Here is an 18,793-nt window from a genome sequence, read left to right on the forward strand (position 1 = left end):
GCTTATATTCATCAGCACCCGTAAGCTCTTTCAGTGGCTGTGATCATCGTATCAGTATTTCGTATTCCGAGTTGTGTTGTGGTAAAAATAGCAACAGGTAGCGGCAGTGGCCAGGGTTGCCAGGTTTTCACAACCAAACCCGCCCAATTGCTACTCAAAACTAGCCCAATCTATTTTGAGGGGGGTCACCTGTTAAAAATCCCGGTAAACATTTTTTGGCGGGGTTCCCCTGGTAAAATTCGCATTCCAGGGAATAAATGTCAAATTATTGTGGTCGCTTCAACCCGCGCACATGAAAAACAACAATCGGCAACGGTGTTAAAGTAGCCCAAAAACCGGATTTGGCAACACTGGCAGTAGCTCACGGTGTGCAACTGTTCCCCGTCTTCGAAATATTGGTGCCCCCCGTAGTCCAAAATATGTCTAAAACAATGTGGATTCTTTTTTAAACAACACAAATCGTTCATGGGTTTTCCACAACGTTTAAAGGCCTGGATATGCCAAGCCGACTTCAAAGAACTAGCGGCGACGAAAGCAGACAGACTACAACCAACATGTGCTTTCTGCGCCTGCGTGAGAACATTTACCTGTCTATATCAGCAGCTTTTAAAAGTATAGACTCGTCATCCAAAAGGAGAGACCGAAACCAAAATATACGAGATAAACGCAGATATACGAAACGTAAACACAGCAGCGCTTGCTTACCATTTTGAAGATCAGTTATGTTGCCTAAGTTTCTTCATTTTAAGCGGCTCATGTTGTTATGATAATATTCACGTATTGGAATGCTTTGGCAAGATCACGTAGCATGAAAACAGCCTTCTGTTTGTGCCGCCTTCATTTACTTATCGTTTTCATCACTGTAGCTTTAATTTTCCCGCGCTGACTCCTTCGCGAAACTAGGCGTCCAATCAGAGGTCTCAATTTCCCCGACGGTCCTGACGCCAATTTAACATGTTGAATCAGGCAAACTCCCGCCGACGTGTGAAACACACCAAACAGACTAGCCCAACAGACACTGCCCGACGATGGTGTGTCCTGGCCTTAAAAGACATCATTTACGCTATATACAAGTCTTAATACCCCAGGTTCCCTTTAAAACAATGGCTTGTTTATGACACTTTCATGAATTTGCAGACTCCCTTCTTTCTGGCAGTCACTGCCCTGAGCAGTGGACCCCATTTGCTCCTGGTGAGGAGTTTCTCTTTCAGCTCCTGAAAGACTGGAGGTCCGTCATGTTCTTCAGCCTCTGAGCTGATCTCCATCTTCTGCACTATTAGCTTTAGCAGGTTGTGTTGCTTTTCCATGGTATCTGACATTTCCTTAATCCTGAGAAATTTCACCACATATGATCAGACATCAAAAACTATAGACCTTACAATAGCACACTGTATTAAAGGGACAGTTCACACAAAAATGAAAATTCTGTCAATAATCACTCACCCTCATGTCGTTCCAAACCCGTAAGACCTTCGTTGGTCTTTGAAACACAAATTAAAATATTTTTGATGAAATCCGAGAGCTTTTTGACCCTCCATAGACACTAAGGGTCCTACCACATTCAAGGTCCAATGCAATGACATGAGGGTGAGTAATTAACGACAGAAATTTCATATTTGGGTGAACTATCCCTTTAAAGTCCTAGATCATGTTAGTTTCTCAACTCACAACTTTCAGTACTGTTTTATATAGTTTTTGTCTACCAAAATCATTTTTCATAAAAACATTTTTATCAACGGAACAGTTGGTATGTTGTTAAACAACAGTACAGTCCATTAAACGTACTGTACTTCGGTCCCTAACAACCTTGATTTTATTACTGCTAAAGATTAAATACGGTGCCACCCTTCCTAAGGTCTATTGCAGGGATTAGCAACATCGGTCCTGGAGTATCAATGTCCTGCAGAGTTTTGTTAACAACCCTGAAAGAAAAATCACCTGCCTGTAGCCCTAGTAATTCTGAAGACCTTGATTAGCTTGTTCAGGTGTGTTTGATTAGGGTTGGAGCTAAACTCTGCAGGGACACAGGTCCTCGAGGATCAATGTTCCCCACCCTTGCAATAGACCAGGAATAGGCAACCTCTGTCCTGGTGTGCCGATAACCTGCAGAGTTTAGCTCCAACCCTAATCAAACACACCTGAACAAGCTAATCAGGGTCTTCAGGATACAGGTTGGTATTTTTTTTCAGGGTTGGAGCTAAACTCTGCAGGGACACTGGCCCTCTAGGATCAAGGTTCCCAACTTCTGGTCTGTTAGATTTAATTCAGGACTTGATTAATTTAAATTTGGCAATAAACAAAGGGTTTTTTTTTTTTTTTGGTTAGATGTTACCTGTATTTCTGTTTGGTTAGCTCCCGTTCCAGTGGAGTTAACTGGTGGATAGTAGGACTGAGACGGGTCCTGGACTTCCTCACCTCATTCCCATAGAAAAACCATCTTTTCTGTTCTCACAAGCACATAAAAGATTTTTTTTTTTTTTTTTACATTAAAAATATCTGGTGTTTTAACAGAAAACGCTTTCTAGAGTTCTTCACAAAGCTCTATATGAGTTCATAATAACTGAGTTGCTTTGTGTTTGTAAAGTACTTGTAAAATATGTTTGAGTTTGCTGCTGATATTTGAAAGCATTTATTGCTTTACCATCTACTGCACAACTATCAAAGTTGGCTTGCCCTTTGAAATCTGAACACTATCTTATCATTATTATGTTAAACTGTCACACCTTTCCTCTGAAGCATTTGTTTGGGAATTCTTTGACGGTGACCTGGTCCACCCGCTTCATAAACCAATACGGAAGCCGCTCCTCCAGATTAGTGTGAAGTTCAATCTGACAACAAACCATTTGTTTCTTAGGAATGCTTATTCTTATTAATAGAACATAGTATTAGACAGTTAGTGTTGAATTACCTGCATTGCAATCCTCTTTAAACATGCATTTGTTTGAACCTCTGCAATGTCACCAACAGCCAGACCAATCTAAACTCAAAATAGAGAAGTTTGATATGTAATCTGGCATAGTAGACTGTTATTTTAACCTTTAATTCAGATGCTGCTTTCATTAGGACTTACCAGAAGGTTCATGAGAAGAATAGGCACAAGTAAGACAAACCAAATAAAGATTGCCATTGTCAGAAGGGGGAACGGAAGGTCTCCTTGCAGGAAGGGTTTCAAGAAATTGTCCTGGTAGTTGAGCTCTCCTACCATCATGACAAATGTCTGCAGCAGTGACAGGAACATCCTTCCGAAATGTTGCTGTAAAAGAAATTTACACTTTAAACTTGGCCTATAAAGCTAAAACATCCAAAGTGTCCACAGTTCGTAATATAGGACTTTATTAAAGGATTAGTTTACTTCCAGAATAAAAAATTCCTGATAATTTCCTCACCCCCATGTCATCCAAGATGTTCATGTCTGTCTTTTTTTCTGTCGAAAAGAAATTAAGGTTTTTGAGTAAAACATTCCAGGATTTTTCTCCATACAGTGGACTTAAATGGGAATCAATGGGTTGAAGGTCCAAATTGCAGTTTCAATGCAGCTTCAAAAGGCTCTACACAATCCCAATTAAGGAATAAGCTTCTTATCTAGTGAAACGACCTGTCATTTTCTTAAAAAGACAACCTAACCACACGTGACCTTTCCAACATGATTACACAATGCGTGAAGTCGTATAATGCGCATCGCAGACTTAGTGCAAGATGAACATTTGTGGTTAAAAGGTATATAATTTTTTTTTTTTTACAATATGACTGATTGTTTTGCTAGATAAGTCCATTAATCTCTCAGCTGGGGTCGTGTAGGGCCCTTTGAAGCTGCACTGAAACTGTAATTTGGATCTTCAAGCCCCTGATCCCCATTGAAGTCCACTATATGGAGAAAAATCCTGGAATGTTTTCCTCAAAAACATTGAAAGAAAAAACTGAAGAAAGAAAGAAATGGACATCTTGGATGAAAGACTGAATTTTTTATCCTGGAAGTGAACTAATGCTTTAAGTTTAATAATCCTTTAGTAACATTCATATACTCACCTGTTCGATCATCAAGGCATAGAATGCCAAAGCAAATCCCAATATCAAGTAGAAGAACAGCACAATAATGCTCAGCAGTGTCCGTGAGATCTCCCGAAACATTACCACATATATACCAATCCGTTCAAACCTAAAGACACGAGAGATTACAGGTAAGTCCTTAAAAATGTTATGCTTCTGTTAAAAAATTCTGCTCTGTGAATGCATCAACTGTCATTCTAGCAGTCCAATACCGCTGGAGATAGAGGAGGAGATTCATCCAGGAGGCCAGAGCTGCCAGTGCTCCAGCCTGCCAGTGCCAGGAACTCTTCACGTTCAGCAGCAGCGGCACCACAAACACCAGAGAACAGATCGCAGCGGCCCAGTCCATGTAGTTAGACATATCCCGCAAATAATTCACCCGCTTCCAAAGGCAAAACAGTTTAAATGATTAGGCATACTTTAACTTTTAGGATGCAAATCTTTCAGGTGAGATTTAAGAGTAGCCGTCTGTCAGAGGAGTCCTACTTGAGGTAACCGTTCAAGCTTTACGTATCAATTAATTGCGACAGGAATTGAAAAGAAAGTTTCACCTCTTGCCAAAATATTGATGAAATCCAGATTATTGCGAATCTCAAAACCATAAACTTGACAAAACGCACGTCGACTAAACTTGAGTTATAATTTTGCCATAATGAAGGAGTTCTTATACACACAGGTGAGTAAATGTTAGATAAATTCATGTTTAAATGTTTATAATCATCTGCCTCTACAATATGACGCTGCGAGATTTGTTATCCCTGGTGAAAAAAACAGCATATGCTGGTAGGTATGTTTTGATGCTGGTTTAAGCTGGTCCTTTGCTGGTTCATGCTGGTCCTTGACCAGCAACATGACCAGCAAAAACCAGCAAAGGACCAGCTTAAACCAGCATCAAAACCTACCTAACCAGCATCCCAGCATCAAAACATACCTACCAGCATATGCTGTTTTTTTCACCAGGGATGTTATTGTACAGTTTTCACAAATGTTGGGTTGGTGATTTTTGAGGTTCTAACGCGTTGTTAATCAAAAACGAATGTGCACGGGATCATAATTATCAGCAAATATATAAAAATGAAATAGGTTCTAAGCAGTTATTGGTTTTATCAGTATCAGTCTACATATCAGACAGATTTCTTCACAGACCGCCACTGTTCAAGACCATTCATTCATTTATTCATTCACTTGCTTGCTTATACAGGTAAGTTTGGAAATATAAAGTGCAGCATATACAAACCTGTTGAAACATTTGCAGGATCTCCTTCCCAACTGCATACATATTCATTGCAAGAACCAGGAGCATGCATGTTGTGATCAAATAGGATTGCTGTATAGAAAGAAAAGTTGCGTCATAGGTTGTATACAGCATCACAACATACTAAACCTCTATTTTTCAATTGATTGCTTTAGTATGTGGTACCTTGTACAGGGACGTGCAGACCATGTTGACTGATGTGACATTTCTTGCAGTAACCAATGTGGGCTTCAGGTTAACAATGAGATATGTTAGAGGAAACACTCCCAGCGCATACACCGTCATATTAAGCAGATGTGCTTTGATCCCATAGGCATTCCTGTAGAACAAAACGTTCAGGATGCTGAGTTGCTGACACATCAAAAATGGCCGTTTTAAGTTTCAGCTGTATAACTCACCATTTCATCTCCAAATATTTCTTGCAGACCGGATGTGTCAGCAAAGTGACGCGATTAAAATTCACCATAGCCTGTAGCGGAGACACATTTTCTGAACGTGGCCTTTCACAATTAACACAATTATAACATATATTTTGGAAAATACCAACATTTAGTGCACTGAGAGGTTTGTAGGTGTTGTCTTTTTCCATGCCTGTCTTTTTAAGGTTTTGCAGTGGATGCTGAAGCCACCTGAAATTGTACTCAATCTGGAGAACATACAAAGTGTTAGGTGAAGAGGCTTTTACTTTAAGCATCTAGTACAAAAGCAAACTTACATAGTAATTGGTGCTGTTCACATCTTCCTCTGATTCCTTTATGCAAGTGTCTAGAAGATGCTGGGGAAATATGCAGCGCCCTGCTGGTTAGAGCTTTAAACCGTTACTTTAAGTGTCAGGCGTAAACAACAGTAAAAACTCACTTTAAAGGACTCTGGAAGAAACTCGATCATGTCCATGACAATGCAACGTTTTGATGAGTTTGGTTTGTACGTTGTCATCGCCTCTTCACATCTGTAATCAACAAAGTTGAGACAAATGAAGAAACTTGGAAACACATTTGAAACATTTCTAGAAATTGGCTAAACTGACCTGTCACTCTCAATCACAGTGTTGGTGACCTCCTTCCTCCCATTATGTACGGCCTCATGCAAGAAAGAGGCATCATTCTTGTTGAGAATGATCTTGGCCCCTCTGTATAACAGCAGTCTTACTGTGGCCACATGACCTGCCCTAGCAGCCAGATGCAAAGCTGTGTTCTAAAAGAGATTAATATTCAGAGCAACACAATCGATCGATAATATGTAAGTGTACAATTTAAAATAACTTTTACATTTTTATATATTTTAAAATGTGAATCTTTTACATTCTCATAATTACAACTATGGAAGCCTGTTTCCGCCACTAAATAAAAAATAAAGAAAAGGTAATTGTGACTTTTTATCTCACAATTCTGAGGGAGAAAAAAAAAATTAGAATTGTGAGCTAAAAAGTTGTAATTACCTTTATTTTTTATTTATAAATTGGCAATTCTGAGAACATATCCCCCCCCCCCCAAAAAAAAAAAAAAAAAAAAAAATTATAAAATTATTATGGGATGCAAGTTATAAAGTCAGAATTGCGAAATATAAACTCACAATGCTGACTTTTTTTTCCTCAGAACTGTGAGATATAAATGCAAAATTGTGAGTTATAAAGTAAGAATTGAGAGATACAAACTCACAATTGTGTTAAAAAAGTCAGAATTGCGCAATACAAAATCTTGCAATTCTGACTTTATAACTCGCAATTTTGAGTTTATATCACGCAATTCTGACTTTATAACTCACAATTTTGCGTTTATATCTCACAATTCTGAGGAAAAAAAAGTCAGCATTGTGAGTTTATATTTCGCAATTCTGACTTTATAACTTGCAATTACGAGAACAATGTCAGAAACACTAAATAAATTCACATTTGCTAGAAAAATCTCGCAATTCTGACTTTATAACTGCAATTTCGAGTTTATATCTCGCAATTCTGAGAAGTCAGTATTGTGAGTTTATATTTTGCCATTCTGACTTTTATAACTAAAATGTCAGAATTGTGAGATACAAACTCGCATTTGCTAGAAAAATCTTGCAATTCTGACTTTATAACTTGCAATTTCTAGTTTATATCTTGCAATTCTGAGAAAAAAGTCAGCATTGTGAGTTTATATCTCGTAATTCTGACTTTTTAACTCGCGAGAAAAATGTCAGAATCATGAGATACACTCGCATTTGCTAGAAAAATCTAGCAATATCGAGTTTATATCTTGCAATTCTAAAAAAGTCAGCATTGTGAGTTTATAACTTGCAATTGCAAGAAAACTGTCACAATCTCGAGATACAAGCTTGCATTTGCTAGAAAAATCTCACAGTTCTGACTTTATAACTCGCAATTTTGAGTTTATAAATCATGAATAACTGCCTTCCATTAAGAACATCATTTATTTTAAATATAAATATTTAAATAAGTCTTTTCTGCCACTTTTGATCTGTTTAATGCATCCTTGCTGAAAGTATTCATTTCTGTGAAAAAAAAAAAAATCTTACTGACCCTAAATTTTATATACATAATTACTCTTTACAAACAACTGCCACATACAGTGAATTCCAAAAGTCCCAGACCACTAACTTACTAAATAAATAAAATGTAATTGATCCTGCCCATGTGAATGCATAGGTCAAGGTTAAAAGGTCAAATGTTTTTGCTTTCACTGAAGCTCAAAATTTTCATTGGACCATCTCAAATCATGCTGGAGAACACATTTGTTGTGCTATTGTCCAAGAAAAACGACTAAACTAAAATATTATAAGATATTCTGACATACATTTAAATTCACTACTAATAGTATCATTTGTAAATAAAAATATTTTAAATTACAAAAAATAATGTTAAATTAAAGCTAGTGGTCTTGGACGTTTGGACCCCAGTGTACTGTGTAAAACAAATCAGTAGCTGTGACCAAGCTGTGTCAGAAGTGGCAAAATAGACAAACTACCCCATCTCCATCGGTTTTGTTTAGAAGTTTGATGTTTGACGTCAGCAACGTGTCCATGGTTTGTGTGTATCCTTCAGATGCAGCATGATGAAGGCATGACCATCCTCTATAGTCACTAAAGTAGAATATGAAAATTTTACGTTACTCAACAGGGTCGTGTTAAAAGTGTGTAAAGCAGGGTTGTTGCTTGAATTTGATTTCACCTCGGACAAGTAGTGAATTGTGCAAGCATTTGTACCTGTGAAACAGCGCCCCCTTGCGTAGGAGAAGCTCAACTACTTTAACGTGACCTCCTCGAGAAGCCAAATGCAGTGGGGTCAGTCCTTTCTCATCCCCTTCATTCAGCAGTCTGGTGTCAGTCACCATCTCCAGAAGCCTATGGCAGGTGTTGATCCTCCCATATCTCACCAGAAACAAAAAATAATGCACATAACTATAATAAGCAACTGCTTTCCTTTAGTTCATTAAGAAGACTGGCAAATGCAAACATTCTTTACTCTTTACTGAATCTTCACAGTAGCAGACTTACTCGGCCGCAAAATGAAGTGCAGATTTCTTCTGTTTGGACTTCTGGTCCAGCGAGACCTCTAATCCCAGCATGTTCTTCACAGACTCTGGTATTCCCAGTCTACAGGCGTAATGTAAGGGAGTACAGCCCTCGATATCCTCATCATTGAGAAGCTCTCTCACACTTTCGTGCTGTGGATAAACCCAAAGAAACTTTAGGTTACAACATCATAGTCTCCTACCTCTTTTTAGTGGAATTTCCAGTAGAGGGCAGCAGTGGCTTACGTTTAGGATCTCTAAGGACTTTGTGGCAATGAGCAATTCAGTGAAAGATGGGTATGTTTTACCTGCAGTACCTCTGTGGGCAGGTTTTTCAGACCTCTGGGCTGCAAGATGGCCAGATGCAAAAAGTTGCATCCAGATTTGTCTTTTTTCTTCAGATCAGCTCCTACATAAATTGATCAGTTTGTTAGTGGTATTTCATATCATTATTTAGATTAGTATAATACATAAGACAACAATTATAAGACAGTGGTTAGCAGATTTCCAAGGAAGCCTCAAGATTACCTAAAATGATTTATGACTTATGCTGTACTAAAATTCTTTATCTAATTTGGTGTTCCTGTTCAAAAATGACCATCCTTTTGTGTAAATCTTTCATTGTTATATTATCACCAAATCTTGGAACTTTTTGTCAACTTTTTTCTTTCAGATTTTGTGTTTCTTTTTAAAAACTGATTCCAAAAGCAAATTTTAAAAGGCTGGTCATTTTTGACTAGTGCAACAAGGTGGGGAAAAAAATCACCCAAAAAAAGTAGGTGTTTATACAGGCCTTGGAATATTGCTGTCTACATTGGGCGATCTGGGAGTCACAAAGGGAAAGGTGAGAACCACGGTTATAAGATGTAAAACGCTAAAAATAAAAATCTTGTACTGAAAGTGGCATGTCTGGTCACCCTACCATAGAAATATGATGTTTTTAGCATTTATGACTGCTATTATTAGCATGCTTGTTTAGAATCACCTGTCGCACGTGCTCAGCAGGTTTTGTGAAGTTTTGAGTTTTCCTTTACACTTTATAAAATTTGGGGTAAATTTGGACAGACCTCTTTTCTAAACAACCCTGTTGTAGCTTTCCAAATGGTAAAAGTTTTTCTTTTTTTTTTGATAATTATTGGCTTAGAGAGTCCAGAGAATTATACTGCAGTGTTTTTTTCCAGATTGAGCGAAAAACCTAGGACTAGTTCGCAAAAGTAGTTTTTATACTTTATCTTCTCAATCATTTAACAAACTATTTGAGTGACAGCAGTGCTTCTAGAGGCAAAGTTGTCTGGAATAAGGAGTTCTATCGTATGAAACGAATATCATGCGTAAGTGCGAAAAACCGTGTGATGTACAATCGTTTACGCACTTGATATCACTGTGATATCAGTGGCCGAATTCTTTCAAATTTCTCTCAGACATTTGAGGCTATAAGTCGAACCAAGTTTTGTTCCGATCGGCCTCTGTTAACATTGTCAAACAGGCTCTCAAAATTTGTCGGCCTATTTTTTGAGATACACAAATGTCTTTGTAGACACTTGTGGCATTTGAACCAAAACCATGCGTACTGATTTTCATGTTGATAGGACAAATGGTTGTGCAATTCTAGCTATTTTTATGTTTTTTCCATCTTATAGCACCACCAAGAAGCCAAGCTCTGCAATTTTTTTTTTCATGTGACCTCAGCTTGTGCTCTTACATAAGTGCTCTGAGTTTGGCGGAGATACCTCATTCAATTCAGGCGTTATAGTTATTTTACTAAAAGTGGCCCTGGCTCTTTCAAAAGTTTTGGCGCCCCTTTGCGATGGTAAGTCGAAAGCTTCACTTTTTTATAATTATTAATATTCACTCTCCAGAGAATCTTTCTGCACTGGTTTGGTTCTGATCGGGCGAAAAACCTAGGCCTAGTTAGCAAAAGTAGGTTTTTCCAAAAATGCGAAATACCCAATAATTTCACTAAGCTCATGAGGCTTTGTCCGCCGTGAGTCAAGGATTCCAACGACATAAGACACTTGAGCCTGTGACTGATTTCATACTTTTGATCACTGTAGTGCCCCCATCAGAACGATTGGGGCAAGCTTCGGTGACGTCGTGGGTGGTGTGAGTACTACCATCCCTCCAAGTTTCAAGTCTCTACCACTTACGGTTTGGTTTGCACGATCAGTTTTACGTGGAGATCCGTGACCAATCTAACAATTACAATAGGGTTTCAGCGCTACACACTTGAACTCCTAATTATTAACTAATATTGCTGATGTTCATTTATTAAGGTTACCATGGGAGAGGAGCAGATTGACAGTTCTCCATGCTCCACAACTTGTTGCCAGAAGAAGTGGAGAATGGCCTTTGCAGTCAACAAAGTCAATGTCAGCACCCTGGAACAATAATATCCGGTAATTGTCAGAGTAGCATGTTTAATTTTACAAACACAGATTATTCACTTACAAACAACCTGTAGTGGTAATACCTGGGATATAAGGTACTCGGAGAGTTCATAATGATCGAAGATTGCTGCTCTGTAAATGGAAAAAACAGTTAGAAGAGATATCTTAGATATGTTGGTTTGTTTAGTCTCATTTAGTCATGTTTAGTTTGTAAAGCTGAAGTACTTATGTAGAGGTGTCTGGTTGGCCCCATCAGTGATGTTGATAAGGTCACACACTTTATGATAAGTCGAAAGCATGACTTTAACAACCTCTATTGCACCTTGACTACACGCAAAGTGGAGAGCAGTGGATTTATCACACTGTGAAAGGAAAAATATGTTATGAAAGTACCTAATTAGACATTGTCTGTTGGTATGACAAAATCCTTCGTTACCTGCTGCTGTTCAATTTTTGCTCCATATGCAATGCAGAGTTTAATGACGTCAAGATTTCCTCCACGTACGGCCAGGTGGAGTGGACTACTGCAAGATTTATCCACATAGTTTATATGAGTGTCAATAGACAGACCAACTTCTTCTCCTGTAAAAAATGAGAAACAAAGACACTTGGTTTATAGGCTCAAAGTAATATAATGTTTCAGGCTCAAAATACACAGTTGGTTCGGTGATACAGTATCTCACCTTTCAGAAGAATGACCTCCAGGGATTTCGTAGCTCCAGCAAAAGCAGCAGCATGAATGGGAAAATGACCAAGCTTGTTCTGGCGACAGAACTTCGCACCATGTTTGTACTGAAGGAGAGATAATGATTATATGGTTAGAATCGTCAAAAAACAGACAATATTTCAAACCATCCAAACTAACTTACCAGTATGACCAAAGCCTCATGGTTGTCCAAAGAAGCAGCTAAAATGACAGGGGTGTTTCCCAAGTCCCCTTCCAGGTTCACATCGGTTTGTTTATGTGAGACAAGTTGCTATTTAAACCCAAAAGTGTAATAATGTTACCTATTTTGAGAGACTATATTCCTTCCAATGTAAAACACAACTATGAACAGTAATATAGGCTGACCCACCTCTAACACAAAATTTTTACCCAGGCTGACTGCCATATGTAGTGGTGACTGTTGGCTGTTATTTAAGATGTTAGGATCTGCTCCCAGAGTCAGAAGCACAGAGCAGCTTCCTGGCTGGTCCTTCTGCACAGCCCAGTGAAGAGGCGTATTTCCTTCCTCATCCCTGGCATTGAGCTCTGCAGTGTCAAAAATTAGATTTTTACTTTAGCTTTATAGCGACATATTTTGTCATTAATTCGAGCTCAAATATAGGTCTAAAGGTGTGGTTCTATTACCTTGCTGTCCAGTGATCTGCACTATTAGTCTGATGATGCGAAAGTGTCCCATGGATGCGGCGTAGTGCATTGGGCTGGCACCGTTGTTATCGCGTAGGTCCAGGTACCTGGTGTGCTTCTCCAGAGCGGCTACGTTTCCTTGCTTAGTCCACTGAGTTTAAAATTCAGTCATGAGGAATGTTAAACCACCTGTACAAGCTGTTATCTCACAATACTATCAGATAGGGAAACTAGACACCACCAGGCACAGAAAAAGTTATAAAATATTTTGTGCTGCATTTTATGCACTATACCATTCAAAAGTTTGGGGTTAGTAAGTTACACATTAAATTGAACACAAATCCTGAAAACATATGGCTGCTTCTACAAAAATATTAAGCAACACACCTGTTTTCAACATTGATAATAATAAGAAATGTTTATGGGGCAACATGATGTAATTCAGAGTAATTCAGCTTTGCCATCAAAGGAATAAATTACATTTAAAATGTATTAAAACTGATACATTTTATTTTAAATTGTAATTAAACTTAAATTCCTCAAGGTAACAATATACATTTAAAACAATTTTACAGTTTGTACTGTATTTTTGATCAAATAAATGCAGTCTTTTTGCCATCAAAGGAATAAATTACATTTAAAATATATTAAAAATGATCAAAGTTATTTTAAATTGCAATTAAGTTTGAATTTTCTTTAAGTAACTATATAAATTTGAAACAATTTTACAGTTTTTACTGTATTTTTGATCAAATAAATGCAGTCTTTTTGCCATCAAAGGAATAAATTACATTTAAAATATATTAAAAATGATCAAAGTTATTTTAAATTGCAATTAAGTTTGAATTTTCTTTAAGTAACTATATAAATTTGAAACAATTTTACAGTTTTTACTGTATTTTTGATCAAATAAATGCAGCCTTTTGCCATCAAAGGAATAAATTACATTTCAAATATATTAAAAATGATCGAAGTTATTTTCAGTTGCAATTAAGTTTCAATTTTCTTTAAGTAACAATATAAATTTCAAACAATTTTACTGTTTTTACTGTATTTTTGATCAAATAAATGCAGCCTTTTTGCCATCAAAGGAATAAATTACATTTAAATTATATTAAAACTGATCAAAGTTATTTTAAATTGTAATTCAATTTCAATTTCCATTAGGTAACAATATAAATTTCAAACAATTTTACAGTTTTTACTGTATTTTTGATCAAATAAATGCAGCTTTTTTGCCATCAAAGGAATAAATTACATTTAAATTATATTAAAACTGATCGAAGTTATTTTAAATTGCAATTAAGTTTCAATTTCCTTTAAGTAACTATATAAATGTCAAACAATTTTACTGTTTTTACTGTATTTTTGATCAAATAAATGCAGCCTTTTTGCCATCAAAGGAATAAATTACATTTAAAATATATTAAAACTGATGAGTTACTTTAAATCGCAATTAAATATCAATTTCCTTTAAATAACAATGTACATTTCAAACAATTTTACAGTTTTTACTGTATTTTTTGATCAAATAAATGCAGCCTTGGTGAGATAAGACTATTTTCAAAAACATTACAAAATCTTGCTGACCCCAAACCTTTGAGCGGTATATGTATGTGTATAATTTATGAATAAACGAGTGAATTTAGATAAGCAGAGTACCTCAAATACATTTGCAGATATCTGATTGCTCTCGTCCCCATCCATCACACTGTCGTATGACTGTTGTCTAGATTTTGGCTCAGTTTTGGAGATGTGTGTCATTTCTGTGCTTTTTTTAGTCATCCTGCAAGTAAACTATGAAAAACAAGAGGAAAAGTGCCATTTATAAAACAACGAGTAGAGAGTGCAGTTGCCTTTCAAACACACAAGCTTCAAACTGTATGAAACAGATCAGAACATCAAATATAAAAAACAGAAGAAGTCATTGAAGAGGCTGTTGATGAGGCCCATTCTTACCCATTTGGAATCTCCTCTGTATTGGTGTGTGGCTTTTTTGCTATCAGTGAGTGGGTTTTTATAGTGTGGTTAGATGTGTGCTGGTTATCGGATTACACTGTTTCACTAAGAGAGAAAGCCATAGAGCCTTTACTATTTTTCTGATGCAGCCAGCTGGTTCCTAATGAGACTTACGGGTGCACTTAGAAAAGGGCAAAAACATAAGTTCATGGATGCTGAGAATCAAGTTCCACTAGCTATATTACATTATGTAGTTTTATGTATGAAATGATATAATTGTGATTCTGTATAATTCATGTTATAATTATATTTTATTTACATCATCCATCTATTTTTCAGGTAATTCAATAAATAAAGCATTACTTGTGAGATTTGTAAATATCAATCAAGGATTTAGTAGTTAAAAGATTACGTATTAGCATCAGAGTGCTCCATTCCAGGTCTAAGATCATTTCCTGTGAGTACAACAGAGGCATAAACCCCTGGTCATGTTCAGGCCATTACTGCTCATGAGCTCATGAAGAGCATTATTTGAGAGTACAATACAATATTGTAGTGTTTCCACACAAAATATGACAAAAACATGTTTTATACAAACATTTTGTAAGTCTAAGTTAAACTAAGTAGCATATGGTTAAATCCATAACAGACTTTATGATCACTCATTACAATCATGTAGTTTAGAGCAGAACCAACAAATCATATGAGGATTATTCTTGTTGATTAAGCAAACAGCTCATGTCTAATCTAATTACGAGCATGTTATGTTTAGCAACATGTAGATGTTTGCTTTACTTAGAGACACTAAGACATTTTTTTTCTTCAATTTTAAAGCGCAAATTGGAGGTTTCTGGTTTTAAACATTATAAACATTGCCTAGAGTTACCTAAGCAACAGCCAAGATCTCTTGACCGCATACAGTTGAGTTCCTTTACTGTGCTTGAGATTAAAAGGCAGTGTGAAATATTTCAAAAGCTAATTACTTACCACAATTCTCAGGCTTATGATTTTATCTTGTCTTAATTGTAAACATTTGCAGATGAGGGATAAGAAAGAGAATAGGCAAGTTTTCTTGTTTTTAATGATCTAAAAATCTAATGGTGAAAGACTGTAAAAGTATTTTTGTAAATAAAACCTAGATTATTTACTTTTTTCTTGCTTATAATTTGCACATTTAATCTAATGTTTATTTGTAATTATTTGTGAAATGTATAGCAATTTCTGAGTGAAAATGTGTTTTCAGTATATAAAAACTAAGAAGAGTGAACATGTATAGAGTCTACATTCCCCTGGTAGCACACATACATCACAGAGACGTCTATTTGACGTCTTCGTTTACATCTGTAAGACGTATTTGCGTAGGACATTTCCTATTAGATGTCAAATATATGTCTATTAGATGTCTTTAAGATGTTTATGATTTAGAATGTACAAGTATATAAAACTTACATCTTACAGACATCTGTCAGATGTTTGTACACAGCAGATGCTTTCCAGATCAAGTGATCTTACGTGTGCTGTTTGTCTGTCAACATCAACAATTAACAGGATTAAACACATTATTTAGCACATGTAACTATTTATTGTGTAAAAATATATATCCACGTTCACACAGCAGTAGAATACGGTTGTCAGTCTTTTGTTTAATACAGTTACGTTCACACACAGTACGGTTAGGCTTACATTCGTGACAAACTCATTCTATAACCGAACTCACACCCCTAAATTTTCAGGACTCACAACCTTATTCTCGGAATCTCACGACCAATTTTGATGGATGAACTTTATGGACGTTGCCATCTTTGGTATTACTTTGGCCGCTGTAGCTATGGTTACTGTTAAAGAATACAGAGGCTTGACTCCCGTTGCAAGTTTATACAGACAGTTTTCGACGTGTAAACAGGACGTTTTGAGACTCACACCTGTAATAAGTAAATGCAGTTGTCGATCCGAAGAACTGACAGTGTGAATGTAGCTTATATATCGCATACAACTGTAGGCCTATAAAGGGGCTTTTGATTCACTACCATTAGCTATATTTTGTTCTTTATGTTCTAGTTTAAGAACATTTTGAAACGTACCTCAAAAAAATATTTTAATTCAAAAATAAAAGAATCAAAAGCATATTTGTGTTGTTTTTACAAGATCCAAGTCTGTGGAAAGTAATAAGTAGACCACCATCCGTGCCACATGGCCTCCGGTGTTGAAATTCAAGGGACTATTTCACAAACCAGCAGATTTTGAGAATGACTGAGGAAGTGCCATCGGAAGACAGACCTCTCAATGGGATGAACCACTGCCAGATACTATAGCTGGTACGGCTGACTTTGGGAAATTGGTTTAAAATAGCAGGACCAGTGGAAAGCATGAGGCTCTAATCATGGCAGGACAAGAACAAGCACTCAGCTCTAAATCAATAGGGATGGTCCTCCTGAGACAATCCAGCACCTAATAGCAGGATGCATGATACAGACAGGAACTGTTTGTACTTCTGGCACACCAGGATTTTACATGGAAGCATCAGAAATCCAAATCACAATAATTTAATTTTAAATAATTACCCATTATTTAATTTTTTAATTAATTACATTAATTTAATGGACTTTTATGTATATAGTACCATACCACTATACATAATGTAATATAATACATGTTTAGTAGATACTTATAATTACATCATGTTTTTCATGCCGACTCATCTTGTTTAAACTATTTACAGGCTCTTCCTCTCTCTTCAGAGACTGGGTGGTGTTGAGTTACTCTCCATAATCTCTGATTTTCTGAGTCTCAACGATGTGAAAGCTTTGGGTGAAACCTCACCACCTCATGAGGTTCTACTGTTACAAGTACAGTAGGTTTGTCTCTTTAGTTTGTCAGAATTAACACCCAAGACATTATGGACCTTGCATCTTTTTTATTCCATTGGTGAATCACTGATGTACAGTTTGAGAGAGGGAGGGACTGCAACCTCTCAGACCAGACAGACGGTGACCATCTGCCTGAAGTTTTGTTCCAATGGCATTAGTGGCACAATGCAGAAAGCATTAAACTGTTTCTTTGCTTTGTAGTTTGAGGCAAAAGAATAGTATTTTTTTTTTTTTTTTTTTTTTTTTTTTTTAAATATACATTTTATTCAATATATTTTATTTTAAAAAGTGACCCAGTTAAACTTCAAAAATAAACTCAAGTTGAAAAACAACCTTAATATTGCACTTGAAGTGGCCTGTTTTTCTTTTTAGATAGAAGAAGGGACAAAAGACTATAAAAATATGCTATTTTAATCATAAAATGTAACCAATATCTTAAAAAACACACACACACACACACAAAATACATGATAAAAAAAATGATAAGGAAAAAAAACATTTAAATAAAATATAATCATTAGTGCTGGGCAACAATTAATCGCAATTAATCATATTCAAAATAAAAGTTTTTGTGTGTGTACTTTGAATATTTATTATGTATATATAAATACACATGTTTATGTATTAAATGTATTTATACATAATATAATATACATGTACATACATGTAAATATTTTCAAAATATATACTGTGTGTGTGTGTGTCTTTATATATACATAATAAATATACACAGTACACACAGATACGTTATATAAACAAACTTTTGTTTTAACTCTGATTAATTGTGATAAATTGTTGCCCAGCACTAATACTCATATGCTACACAGGGACTTCTGGAAATGTCCTTTTTTCTTTCTTTTCTTAGTATAATCATAAATAATGTAATTATAAGGTGGGTCTTACATTATTCTAACTTATAAGGAGTGAAATTTGAACAATTTACTGTAAAAGTGCATGTGTTGTGATAATTCATAATTTTTACTTCCAAAAACCTTGTATTTTATTGCATTACACATAAAAATATAGTATTTTAAATCTAAGCATAAAATGTAATAAAAAAAACATACATGATAACAAAAATAATAAGGAAAAACATTTAAATAAAATATAATCATTAATGATGTGCTATGCTATTGCATTCTGCAGGAAAAAATATGTGTTGTTAAACACTGAATTCTATAAATCTCCATTATAGATCACTGTGTTCAACTATTTATAATAATAATATAATTTTTTCGTCATGCTAAGGTAAATACACTCTTAAAAATAAAGGTGCTTTAAAAGGTTCTTCACAGCGATGCCATAGAAGAACCATTTTTGGTTTCACAAAGAACCATTCAGTCAAAGGTTTTTTAAAGAATCATCTCTTTCTTACCTTTTTATAAACTTAAGAACCTTCTTTCGCCACAAAGAACCTTTTG

General features: G+C 35.9%; 1 protein-coding gene across 1 annotated transcript; it reads right to left on the reverse strand.

The window, feature by feature from the left end:
- Positions 1-1,112: 1,112 nt before the first annotated feature.
- Positions 1,113-14,341, reverse strand: trpa1a (transient receptor potential cation channel, subfamily A, member 1a). The gene is made up of 27 exons (XM_051130211.1): positions 14,209-14,341; positions 12,547-12,697; positions 12,272-12,447; positions 12,065-12,172; positions 11,879-11,987; positions 11,632-11,777; positions 11,421-11,557; positions 11,279-11,327; positions 11,087-11,186; positions 9,117-9,217; positions 8,792-8,961; positions 8,501-8,665; positions 8,263-8,377; positions 6,330-6,496; positions 6,161-6,251; positions 6,018-6,077; positions 5,850-5,948; positions 5,701-5,771; positions 5,468-5,621; positions 5,285-5,374; positions 4,260-4,429; positions 4,027-4,156; positions 3,071-3,253; positions 2,909-2,977; positions 2,724-2,828; positions 2,333-2,442; positions 1,113-1,329 (listed from the first exon to the last, which is right to left on the reverse strand). The coding sequence occupies exons 1-27, from the start codon at positions 14,329-14,331 to the stop codon at positions 1,113-1,115; spliced, it is 3,366 nt and encodes a 1,121-aa protein (XP_050986168.1). The 5' UTR covers positions 14,332-14,341.
- Between the last annotated feature and the right edge of the window lie 4,452 nt (positions 14,342-18,793).

This window comes from Labeo rohita, chromosome 2, assembly GCF_022985175.1.
Source record: "Labeo rohita strain BAU-BD-2019 chromosome 2, IGBB_LRoh.1.0, whole genome shotgun sequence".
Classification (NCBI taxonomy): domain Eukaryota; kingdom Metazoa; phylum Chordata; class Actinopteri; order Cypriniformes; family Cyprinidae; genus Labeo; species Labeo rohita.

What these genes read in the sequence shown, in the direction of transcription:
- trpa1a (XM_051130211.1), bottom strand. Translation starts at nt 14,331, where the DNA reads ATGACTAAAAAAAGCACAGAAATGACACACATCTCCAAAACTGAGCCA. An exon ending in ATGAGGCTTTGGTCATACTG is followed by an intron (nt 11,988 to 12,064) that starts GTAAGTTAGTTT and finishes TCTCTCCTTCAG; the next exon opens with TACAAACATGGTGCGAAGTT. An exon ending in GGAGGTCATTCTTCTGAAAG is followed by an intron (nt 11,778 to 11,878) that starts GTGAGATACTGT and finishes CATTTTTTACAG; the next exon opens with GAGAAGAAGTTGGTCTGTCT.